Source organism: Cryptomeria japonica, chromosome 1, assembly GCF_030272615.1.
Source record: "Cryptomeria japonica chromosome 1, Sugi_1.0, whole genome shotgun sequence".
NCBI lineage: Eukaryota > Viridiplantae > Streptophyta > Pinopsida > Cupressales > Cupressaceae > Cryptomeria > Cryptomeria japonica.
In genome coordinates this window covers 216,386,564-216,399,617 of record NC_081405.1, presented here as the reverse complement: position 1 = coordinate 216,399,617, position 13,054 = coordinate 216,386,564, and the positions used below count along the sequence as shown (strand labels likewise).

The 13,054-nt window shown below is 33.4% G+C and overlaps 1 protein-coding gene across 2 annotated transcripts in view; it reads right to left on the bottom strand.

The window, feature by feature from the left end:
- Positions 1-1,221: 1,221 nt before the first annotated feature.
- The window catches only part of LOC131042896 (phosphatidate phosphatase PAH1), a 36,506-nt gene continuing 24,673 nt past the window's right edge, over positions 1,222-13,054 (bottom strand). For both annotated transcript variants that reach the window (XM_057976224.2, XM_057976223.2), the window contains exons 5-11: positions 12,520-12,606; positions 12,248-12,320; positions 4,052-4,095; positions 2,533-2,661; positions 2,301-2,399; positions 2,080-2,217; positions 1,222-1,968 (exon numbers count right to left, since the gene is read on the bottom strand). In XM_057976224.2, coding sequence (XP_057832207.2) covers positions 2,161-2,217; positions 2,301-2,399; positions 2,533-2,661; positions 4,052-4,095; positions 12,248-12,320; positions 12,520-12,606 — 489 coding nt within the window. In that variant the 3' untranslated portion in view covers positions 1,222-1,968; positions 2,080-2,160. The remainder of the gene's footprint in view (positions 1,969-2,079; positions 2,218-2,300; positions 2,400-2,532; positions 2,662-4,051; positions 4,096-12,247; positions 12,321-12,519; positions 12,607-13,054) is intronic.

The window sequence follows — 13,054 nt, the reverse complement described above, 5'->3', positions numbered from 1 at the left end:
AAGGACTTTCATTTGACAGCCTCCACAGCCATCAAGCATCATTTCATAACATATATTTGCCTTATACTTCTTACATGTGACTTATATGTCGCCAATAAATGATGAAAAATAGTTAAGGATTTCAAATGGACTTTGCAAAACCAATCAATTTTCTATGAAAAAATCAATTCCTTTAATATGCCCAAGCACCGCCAATGTTGCCTAAACACGGCAAGGCAAATGAAAATTAATAGGTCTCTATCCCTTGCGACAGTGTTAATTGGTCAATGGATTTCAGCAACAGGGTTTTGCTTGTGAGAACACCTTCAGCCAGAATGGAATTTCAACTTTCAGATTCTTGATTTCAACATTCAATTAAAATTAATAACATGCAGAGCAGCCTCGGCTATGTTATTAGTAACAGTGCTGAAATTATGAATCCAAAATTGGTCTTGATGATTACATAGCGCACCTCTACTAATTGCATTACAAATTAATTATATGCATGTGTTGAATAGCCTAAGAAATTTGGGCACGAAAGGTAGAACTTGCTGGAAACACCTGCCTGGTGGTGGTATGGTCTTCTATCGAAAATTGCCTTGATGATGACAAAGCATACAAACCCCTTCAGCTTCACTTCCATAAAACGCATTATTGAGGTGCCTTGAATAGCCTATTATGAGATTAGGCAAATTGTAAAAAATTTCAAACGTAATAACTGAATGATGTGGTCGTCGGTTGAAAATTGCTTTAATGATCACAATGTCACATAGCAGCGCCCTTTTAACCTTTACCCATTGCATTAATAAATTATTGATGCATGCCTTGAATAGCTTAAGAATTTAAAAATAATGGGTAAAAATTACTAGAAATAACTGATTTGAGTATTGTATATTCTTCTATTGATTAGTTAATTATAAGAAGTAAATGAAAAGCAGCAGAGAGAAAATATCCTAGTAGTCAATATCAATGACAACTACGAACAGCTTATGCACCATGCACATCGAAATTATCTTTCTTATCTTTTAGATAAGTTCATCTCTTTTCAAGACATGTGGAATTTTATTCGATGATTGGTAGATTGTTACTTTATTTAAAGGGCATGGCTTGATTCAATCTAAAAGAAGCTCAACAATATTTTACATCAAAATATATTGCAAGATAAATTACACAACTTCTATCGTGCATCTTAAATTGAAGATTTGACCTTGACATCAATAAAACTGAATCACCAAATCAGTCTGAAGAAAATGATGTTCCTTTTTAATGGTATTAACATGTCAAACTATTGAATTTGGAAAACGTACATTCAACACCACAACTCTTCCATGCATAGTTTGAGAATCTCAACAAACTGGATTAAAGAAAATCCCCAACCTATTTAGCAAATCAAGATAGCTTACATTGTAGTAAGTGTTTAGAAGGATTCTCAACAAACTGGATTAAAGACAATCAACAATCCAATTTAACAACTAGGATGGCTTACACTGTAGTCTGTATTCTGAAATAATTTTTAAACCATAATTCAATTTATCTTGGATAATGACCAAACATGGAAATTCTCAAATATGTTGTACATAAGAATATGTAGCTTCACACTGAAAATGAAGGAAATGGGATATTATCTTGCAAAAAGTTCTGTGAAATTGTGCCGTTCATTTATTTTAGAAATTGTGTCAGTGACATAGAAACTGCTCTTGCCATCTAAGGAACAAATTCGATACCAGCAGCCCACAGAGAGAGGCCTCCTAGATCCATCAACTAAATATGATACTGACTTCTTGATGAATTGGAAAGAATGAATTGAATCACCCCTTGGGGTAAACTTAAGACCTATAGCCTATAGGTATATATAAATAAGTTTCATATTATGCCTGAATAAATTCAACTTACGAACAAGTGATCAAGTTGTACAAAAGAATCAGTTCCAAAAAATATGATACAATGTTGCCACTTCTTGAATATTTCTTCAACAAACCCTCTTAATATCTGCCCAGATAATCAGTACAATAAACCATCAGTTACAAAATTGTCTGGAAATAATATAGCAGTCATGATCACAAGTTAACTATTGTACTTCTCAAAAAGGGGATATACCACCTGAGTTTGTCCAGTCAATCGGTGGCAATGCCCATATAACAATTCTCCACATGAATGCTTTGCCTGTTCGCTAGGTTAATCTTAAATTTCTATATCAGGAAGTGGTACTTTCCAATAGTTCCATGAATTAAAAGCCTCCTGTAATATATAGTCCAAAAAAAAAACTCAGACATTTTGTTTTCCCACCATAAGATATCTAAGTATAGAGTTGATAGATTCACCTGCTCGCATGTAGACATGGGAGGAAACATGTCATCAGCAAGTTTATGCAGCGAAGTGTATGACTTTACAGCCACGGAATGATTGACAACTACCTCCCCCTGTTTTCCAAATGGCAAAATGCAGACCAGAGTTAGAGCCTCATCAGCAATACAAATGTAATTTCTCAATTCTAAATAGAAGAATCTAGACAATGGTCGAACCAACACCTATAACTTTGTAGAAAATGAATACCTTGGGATTAATAATAAATATTTTTCCCTTTGGTATTCCAACTTTCAGGTAACTAATCTCATCAGTGTCTCTATTCCCAAAACCAGCGTAGAATGGATTGCAGTCAGGCGGAAACAGTAACCGTATATCCTGCCATATAAGAATCACAAACTAAACTTAACTCTTCCAGTAAAAATTAAGTAGCTGTGGAGTGTAGAAGCTTGGCATACACACTAAAAAATATTCTTGATTCTAAGAATCCACTTGCAAAATAGGATAAGAAAATTTTGTAATAATTTGAAGTTTTTTTTTAATTTATCATAATTTATAATTTATAATGCAAACTCTTGCAATAACCTACAGAGCAGAAATTAAGGTTGGAGTAACTAGAGGAAAAAATGGAAACGAGCAGAATATTACATATAAGGATTCATGAATGACAATTAGAAGGATACTACATAAAATGATCCAGAAGACCACCTATGATACCAAGGATGGTAGTATTATATGGTATTGCTACAAGCAACAGTAGCAACTCACCATCTTATTGAAAAATGAGCAGGCATTTGTCAGTATGACGTTGAAACCATTCAGAACTAATGCTACAGATGGTATGTTAACAGATTAAAAGATTTTTCATAACATGTAATTGTTTCTATCAAGCAAAGTAAACCAATTAAGGGAAGTGCAATAGAGTTTGTGGAGAAATTCCGTGTAATGGCATTTTTGTCAAAATAAAGGTCTCTCCAGAAATTCTATTCTACTATCGAGGACTACAAAACCTTTAAAACTATATTAATGGAACAGCCAAGTTTAAGAGTTTCTTCTTATTCCTAAACTGCTTACTTCTTTCAATCAGATTCACAGACACCTGTCCTGTAGACCTACCATCCATTTTGGCTTATAGAATTGTTAGTTTCCTGTCCAAGGAAAAAAAAATGAAGTGCATTGACCCACATTGCATCAATAGATGCATCCTTTCAATCATGACATTTTATTAGAACATAGTATATATATGTGAAAAAGGGCCATGTGGGCCAACCCCTATTGTGCAACTATCAGAAACTATAGGATATGATGATCTCACGAAACATGAATAGGAAAGATGCAAAAACTACCATGGTCAATTCCTTCAAAAGAGCACATACACCTTAACTTCTTAGGTTCTAAAACTCAAATGCAGTGAATGAATATAATTCAGACTAAGATATGTTATACACACAGAAGTATGAAAAAAAAATCAGTCAAAAATTTTTAGAAATTCTGTGTCATAGAATTACCTCTTCACATAAAACACTACAGACCAGAATAGATGAACTCCTCTAAGGAGTAGGAACCTCCCTAATTTCCATCCTCTTGAAAATGTAATTATATATTGAGAATAAAATGTGGAACTCAAAAACAGTTAACTCACATAGCTTTTCAATTTCATATTTCTAATTTTGAAATTCTATATTAATATATCAAATTTCATATTTCTAATTTTGAAATTCTATATTAATATATCAACCAGGATAACTTCAGATGCCTCAAAAGTTACCTCAAGGCAAGCAATCTTGAACTCGTGAGGGGCCCTTCGTATAACTGCAAACATGAATCAAATATTAGCTTAGTGAAAAAATGATTAAGCCTTACCAAATACATATGCTATCCTTCAAAATGTGACAAAGAAATTCATGCAGTTGTTAAAATCGTTACAGCAAAATCTTTAGGGGAAAAAATTGGCTAACTACAAGTATAAGATCTTTTGAAAAAATTGGATATAAAAGGAAAAAATCAAATTTATTAAAAACATAAATAAAAGTTGAAAAAGAGACGAAAACTACTTATTTTTTAAATTTGAAGGCATTTACATAGCATAGAGATATAGAGGAAATAAAATAGAGTTTAGCTCATGAATTGTCCGAATGAAAAATTTGTCTAAAATAGCAGAATGCAGTGCAGCATGTAAGTTTTGCTAGTAAATGGTTATTTGGTGAGTTCTCTATGAAATTGATAAAGTTATTGCTGAGTTAACAATAAAACATTTCACAAAATGATATGTGAGTAAACCTTGATTCTTCTTGTATGATACAAATTGATGGTAAAATGCTACTAACAATGCTACATTCCAAATTAATATTATTAATATCAAAAGAATGCTTAATCATAGAGACTATAGTATCATAACAACCTTTGAAAACTTAGTAAGACCTCAAAACAACTAGAATAAACATGTTTGTATCCTTAAAGAATAAAAGAAAAAAAAAAAATTTATCAATGCTTAATAATAGAGACTGCAATATCATAACAAACTTTGAAACCTTTGAAAACTTAGGAAGACCTCGAAACAACTAGAATAAACATGTTTGCATCCCAAAAGAATAAAAGAAAAAAAAAATTTATCACTGAGAAATTTTCAAGTAGGAAACTTCAAATAATATATCATCCAACTTATAATCTAAACAATCAATAAAAGACAAACCATTTCTCGTAACAGGTAGAGTCAAATGGTCATGAATTATGCATTTTCAAAGATTCAAGATACAAAACCAAGTCACATTCAAAAGATTTGCTATTAAACCAAAACTACAAATTTAGTCAGACTACTAACTCATATAAAGTATAAGTAGAAGATAGACACAAAACACATTTTAGGATACATATGCATAATATCAGAATAACCATTTAAATCACAATAACCAAGATTTTGATGTCACAAAGATTGGACATCTTGGTACAATACTGGGTTACATATAAACATTAGGCTGATGTTTTCATGCAGCCAAGGGTTTTTGTACTACAACTTGAGAGAAGGATTAAATGCTATAAAGACAAAGATGACCTACACTTAACATTACCTCTTCACTTCTAGTAATGAGACTGTAAAAAACTGAAACTATAGCATTGTCATATTCATCAAGCAAACCAATGATATGATAGAGCACCTAACTTAGCATTAAATTCCAGCCATTTAGCCAGGAATATGAATTATTTCTTTCCAGAGAACTGATTTACAAGACTACCATTGTAAACACAATATTAAACCATGATAATCATAAATTACTATTAGACATAAAATATGAAGTAGACACAATGAGCTAAAATGTAACCTCAGAATATGGACCATTCACCTGTCATAACAATAGAATACTATCTCTTTAGACAAAAGCCCCAACAAAATAAAATAGATTTAACATTTTTTATCTTGTTAATTTAAATTGGAAGATCCTTTTGATACCCACATTGAAAATTTCATTTAACATTCAATGTAGATAAGAAGTAGACACAATATTAAACCAGGTCTGACAGTGTATTGACGGTATTGAAAGAAATCCTAGCATCTAAATATGAAGTAAGAATAGCAAGTCAAAATATAACCTCGGAATATAAACAATTCACCTGTCATAACAGTAAAATACTCTCTCTTTGGATGGAAATGTAATGTTGCCTTTTTGTAAATGCCATAATTTTTGCCCTAAAATCAAAAATTCCAAGTAAAACAAGAAATGGAATAGAGGAAAATTAACTTAATCATATTATATACCTAATTTATTGATGGAATTCAACCATAGGGAAGCTATAGTAAGGTGACTTGACAGGGTGCCCAAGAGATCCTCTACCCTAGGTCCAAGAGTGGATATACCATCCCTCTTGGCCTCATGTGGCCCTTTGCCATCCATATGAGGTGATGTACCTAGTGAGGTGTCCTATAACCATTTCCCCTTCATCATGCCATCCTGTTCCATTTCTTATGATTGGGCTCCTTAGCCTATTGATCAACCATGATAGATGGGTTGATGTGCATTACAATAGGGTGTCCCGAGAATCCTTCCCTACTAAACCCAACGGCAGAGCACTCCTTGCACCCCTTTGGCCTCATGGGACTATCGGTCAACCCCCATGGGGTGGTGTACTTAGAAGAGGACCTCATGGGGTGTACTTAGAAGAGGACCTCATTGTTGTTTCCTCTCCTTGTAATCCCTTAGCATCCCTATCATGGCTAATTGTAGCATTTAGACAAGTATATAAAGAATACACATGGTTGACTATATTCCATATAGTATAATATCATTTGATAGCATTCATATTATTCTTTATGTGGGTAGTTATATAGAATTACTTCATGTCACCCACCCCAAGAATTACTATCCCATACCAGATTTCTGGTGTAATGCTCAGTCACTGTATGCTCATTTATATCAAAACTGTTCTTATTTGATCCAGTTACCTACCTCTCCTTGAAAGCCAATCTCCCACATATATACCTCTTCCTTGGAAGGGAAGGGTCGCGCCTCTTTCATAATCACATCCCTGGCGTCTCTTTTGGGTGACTTTTCTAGGTGACTTTTACCTCTACTACTGCAGAATATTATTAATTTAATTGTTACTAATTTAACATGTCCCTTAAATACGATCTGCGGCTGTTTTATTTGTAATCACCCCCCCCTTGGTAAATATGGAAATCGCTACTTAGTGGATAATAACAAAATCCCTGTCCTAGAGAATCCTCCTTCTTGATCATTTACATACATGGATGCTCTGTATACACCCGCCGTGTAGGGTCAGAACACTGTCTGGAATCGATTTAAATTAAGAAAATTGTTAAGTCTTGAAACAAGACAATTTCCTCTTATTAGAGATGGAGCGAGTACGGTGGTCATCCCTACCAAAATAAAATAGATTTGACGTTTTTAATCTTGTTAATTTAATTGAAAGATCCTTGTGATGTGCACATTGAAAATTTTATTTAACAAATTATTCATATATTTGTATATCCTGGCTGAATTTTGTGTAAATATTATTTATAGGGAGTGAAGTTAAAGAATGTATTTGCACCAGTGTCACAGAAAATAATTGCCTACTTTTGACTCAAATGAACCACATCCGAACTCCCTACAATTTTGCAAATAGTTGTACCTCCTATACACCTCTCAACGAGCTCCTGCATGTAGTTGTACCCTAATAATATTGCAACTACATTATTCATAAAATATTTCACCATTTCCTAGGTTTCAAGGGTTTCACAAGTTGGCCGAAGATTGATTAAGGTTTCAGGCATGATTTGAATATGATTTTTATGTATTTAAACGTTAAAAAATTGTTGAAAATCACAGTCAATGGTTTTTTAAAAAGATGGGATTTTTTAAGCAAAAAATCGTGTGCTGACAAAATATCAGCTATAATCAAGATTTTTTGGAGATTTTTGCTTCTATGGTCAAAATGCTATGAAATTGTAATTGCACAAATAAGAATTGGTATGAATATAATATAACCGGAGACTTGTATACAAAAAATATATCATAAGCTGTATCTCACATTTGTAGTCTCCTTTTATCTTTACATTACCAGCTATTTCTCCTTCAGGTTATTTCAGCTGACTGTAGTTTTGATCCCCATTAACCTATTTTGGTCATCTCTGGACATTGATATAGTTTTCTTCCTTCTCTCTGTCTCCCAAAAGTGGGTTAAAGCATAAAACACATGTTTTAATGCAAGCATACTTGTTTCTATGATTCAAAACCTCGCACTGTAAATGTAGACAAATTTTCTGTCTTATGTAAGGAATGTTGCATGAAGGAAGCATCCAACTTTGCATACCTAGCAAAAGGAGTGCAATACATAAATGAATGCACTAGTACTGAAAGTTCAAAGACTACAAACTCTCATACACATGGCAGAAAGATAATTCCATACATCTATTATATCAAGTGCACACATTCACTGATTAAATTTGCACTGACCTCAGACCTTCCAAGTATCAAAAATGCATCAACAAATGATTGCAGCAACTTGATGATGAAAGTGAAAATAAATTTTAGATAGAATTGGTCTAAAATTTTTCCAGAATTTGTACACAAAGTAGTAATCCTTGAAGACTGTTTATAACATTAGAAAGTCCAATCAAGTATGACTTCAGCTAAAATTTTAGATTGAGCTCCATGAGACTTCAGACATGCGCAGAGCCTTCTTTTTTAGGAATATGCTATTTTCAATCATGATAGATGAGAAAGCATCCTTACAAGAGCATTTACTCAAGATCAAGGGCATGAAAGGTCATATCTTACAGCCACTAGACCTGATTTGAGCTATGCTATGAGTTTCATTTCCATATTCATGACAGCACCAAAAATAAACATTGGATTGCAGTGATGAGGGTGTTGAGATATGTGTGGGTTTATATATTCAGATTGGGAAGTTTCTATTGATGACAAAAAATCCACCTCTAGATATGTTTTCAGCCTTGACACGAGTGTAGTCGCATGGACCAACAAGAAGCAACATGTAGTAGCTCTTTTCTTGATTGATGTAGAATATTAGAGATTTGTAAAAGCAGCATGTGAGGCAATTTGGCTTAGAAGGATGCTATTTGACATGAAAATATCACAATCTAAGCCTATACCCCTGTTCTATGACAATCAAGGGATGTTCAAACTTGACAAGAATCCAGCCATCCACAAGTATACCAAACATGTCGAAATACATTGTCACTTCATCAGACAACTTGTGTAAGATGGATCATGTTGTATTGTCCAACAAAGGACCAAACTATAGACATTTTTGCCAAGTCTTTGAGTCCTAACAAATTTGTAAAATGTTGAGATAATCTTGGTGTTGTTCATAGATTGACCCTTAAGGGATGGTATTAATGTATTATTATATTGTAATGGTCAATTAGCTCTTATCTTAGGCTTTAATAGTCATTCCAACTTTTGTTGGCTTTCTTTGTTTTGTTTATTAGTTTAGTCATTCTTATCCATTTTTCTAAGTCTATTATAATCTTATATAAAAATGTTTTCGCTCCCTATTTCATTAAGATGAATGAATATCTTGGTAATCTTTCTATGCTCTATTTTCATAGTAAAGATCACTTATATAGAAATGGATTACTTAAGCAAATTGATGACAAATGAAGCATATTAAGGTTTGTTCAATATACAAAAGAGTACTGTCAAGAAATTGGCATTAGACGGTATTTTTTCATATGACAGCACTCCTTTTTCTAGAGAGTGGTCTGTTCATATGACAGATCTGTTCAAATGAACAATTTTCCACCAACCCTTCATGTTAATATGACAGCACTAGTTTAAAGCAAGCAGATTGGTCGAAAATTGTTCAATTGGGGGTTGGCTTAAGGCAGGACTCCTTTGGTTAGCAAAAAGAAATAGAACTCTAATTGTTGACAAAATGAAGATAAGGGCTCGATGTAAAATATAATGCTCAGCTGGAGAAGATGCTAAAACTCCTAAGAAATGGCTACTAGACCTTATATATAAAATTCATGAGACCTTTTAATTTATCCTGGCTCAATACCATCATCTCCCTTCAATTTAGTACTCTCTATATTTCATTTGGGGGAATTCGACCCAAAAGGAGTTTGAGTCATAACTTTCTTTGGTTGGAACATAATGCAGGGATCAATCAAGGGGCATGACTATTGGTAGGCTTCAGAACCATATTGAAGCTGCTATAGTGGGAATAATGAAGATGAATGGAAGCCCTTCTCACAGAATTGGAAAATAAACAAGCAATTTTAAAGATATCACATTTGATGGTCCCAGCCTCTGGAGGCACTGCAATTCTGCATGAAACATGTAATGTTGCCATCACATCTTCTCCAACAGATCTACAGACGTCATTGCAGTTATAGAGCCCTTATCATAAAGATGATAGTTTCTCTTGTCAAAGGATACTTTAAAGTTGAATGCTCAATGCTCTCATGTGTACTGGCACCTCTGCACATCATTTTATGACGACATGGAATTAAGATCTAAAGTTTAAACCCCAGTGGCATAGGGAAGAAAATAAAGTGGTAGACTGGCTAACCAATTAGGAAGTAGATCCTCCAGCCATTCAAGAATATAAAATTAATAAAAGCGTAATTTCAAATGAATTTTTGATGATCATCTTAAAACTTTATCTGCTATCCTAAAAAATGACTTTTATCCTAGGAACGATCAATCTTGGGAACTCCAAGGAGGTTAAGGGCCCCGTAGCCCCCAATAGTAATGTTCATTTGATTTTACTATATACTAGTTCCAGCCTTACAAACCATATTTTCTAGGTTATATATTATTAATTTTCAGTTTATTAATACCACCTTGTAGACTGAAATTGATACATTGTCATTGCAGGCCATTACCCAACCTTTTCCTCTATAATAGATTGAATATATCTCTATTTATCCGATTAATTATCCAATTTTCATCCCATTATTAATTAATAATTAATAATTAATTAATTAATATTTTATTATTTAATTAATAAAATCACTATTATCCTAATCCTATTTCTAGCCATTATATCATTAATCATCCTTCTTCTATAGTCCACCTTAGGTAAATAAATCCAAATATTTATTTACCTATCTCCCATCGTCATGCCAAAAATAAATAAATATACCTATTCATTTAATTGCCTATTTTATCCACTTTTCATTGAGTGGGCTAAAATCATTTGGTCCACTAAACCCCCACTTGCACATTCCTAACTCTCATTAATCCCCTCAAGTAATGCGCATACTCCAAAAGTATACATAGACATGGGCCTTTATACACAAGATATGGGTCCTTTGTATATATGACATGGGTCTTGGTATACATCGCATGGATCAAAGATTTACCCATACCCACAAGGTAACCCTTTCAATCCTCACCATCCACTTTTTCTAAGGGAATTCTCAACTATTGATTTCCCTTTAATTTTGGACCCCTTCATCCTCACCAAACATTGGGAAACACTTGTCCTCTCCTCATCAACACAATCCTCTAAACCAAATTGAACCCTTAATCCCTCAAGTTGATCCAAGCATCCAGTTCTTCATCCAGAAATATATAAATTCATTTTCATGATACAATCCTTATGCAATGTTATGTTGCTGGTAAGGGTTACTCACATATCATCTTGGAACACAACCACCATAGCTTGGTGCAACAAGGGTTGGTGTTGGTGAGAATATTTGTTATTTTCATCAATATTTTACTAACTCTTATGCTTAATTGGAGTGTTCCATATATTGTGAGTAGGATATGTTATAACTTAATTTAACTTGTTCTTGTATGCTTGTGTTTTATATGTACACACACCTCAATCATAGATGCTTCACATCGCATCAGCCTTTACCTACTAATACGTGTACAAAGTCTTTAGTGTTCAATAAGTCTGATGCACTCAGAAATATGTTACCTGTCCCTTTCACCATTGCATTCAGACTGAAATTTTATTCTACACACATATCAAAAGGTGATGAAGAGATACATAGGTCATTAGTAAAGTCTCTCTAGACTTGGAATACTGGTCTGGAAAGAGGTTTATTGTCATCAAAGATCTACAGGCACAACTAGGATGTTGATGCCATATTTGATTTATATGATATATATGTCAAAGTTTCTGTTTGCTTAAAATTTATTTGAAAGTAGCAAGCCACAGAGAAAAAAAAAACCTTTTTAAAAATTTCAAACGATTTGTCAAAGTTTTCAACATCATAGACAAATTTGTAGTTTTAGACTGTCCTTGGGCATTGTTTGAATACACAGATACATGACATCATCATTGTTAGATATATTTCATCAGTGTTCTCAATTTGCAGTATTCATTAATCTCCTAATTCATAAATTAATTGTATATAACTCAGTCAAACTCATCTTGAATCTTAGGCTGGTTTCTTAACATGTATAAGTAATACTAAAAGGGAAGATTAAAACAGATATGATAGGAGGGAAAGACAGAAAAATACCAGAGATGGGTACCAAATTACCTTCTCGGTATAGGGAAGGAAACAGCCCATCGGGAGATATCACAACAGGCCCATCGGGTAATGCTTTCCCGTCCTGCATCAAACATACACATCAAATATTGATACCCTGGTCCACAGGTGCATATATATCTTGAAAAAACACTTTATTAACAGATGAGGATGTCTCTAATCTCATAAGATCACATACAGGGAAACAATTCATTTGCAACGTTCATCAAATGAATATTGTTTAATATTATACAACAATATCAGTACCGAACAGAAATTAATACCTGTTTAAGATTAAGGAGAAATTGTCTTGTCAGATAGGCCTGAGCAATGGCACGGGCGCTGAGAAATAGTAGCTGATAACCATTTTCCTGCAGAGACAGTCAGTGTGAGTTCCTTCCAACATGAAATTTATTTTCATAAGCCATCAAGGAAATAGAAAGATATGAAACCAAAAAACATTAATAAACCTCAATGAACTGTTAATATCACAATTGAACAACATTCTGATGATATATTGAGCTTTTACAGAATATTGGAAGACTTACAAGTAACAACCTAAGACATCACAATTGAACTACATTTTGATAATATATTGACTTTTACAGAAAATTGGAAGACTTACCAGTAACACACTACGATGTTCTTACAATTTTTTATTCAACATTGACATATTCAAAGGGAATGTATTGCTTAACAGCAAAAAATTTAAATATAAAAACCCCTATGCCACTCTTGACCTCCTCTTCTCCAGTACTAAAATCACTCAGACAGTGAAAGACCCATTTCCTTCTGCAATCCTTGCTGCACCTTTTGTAC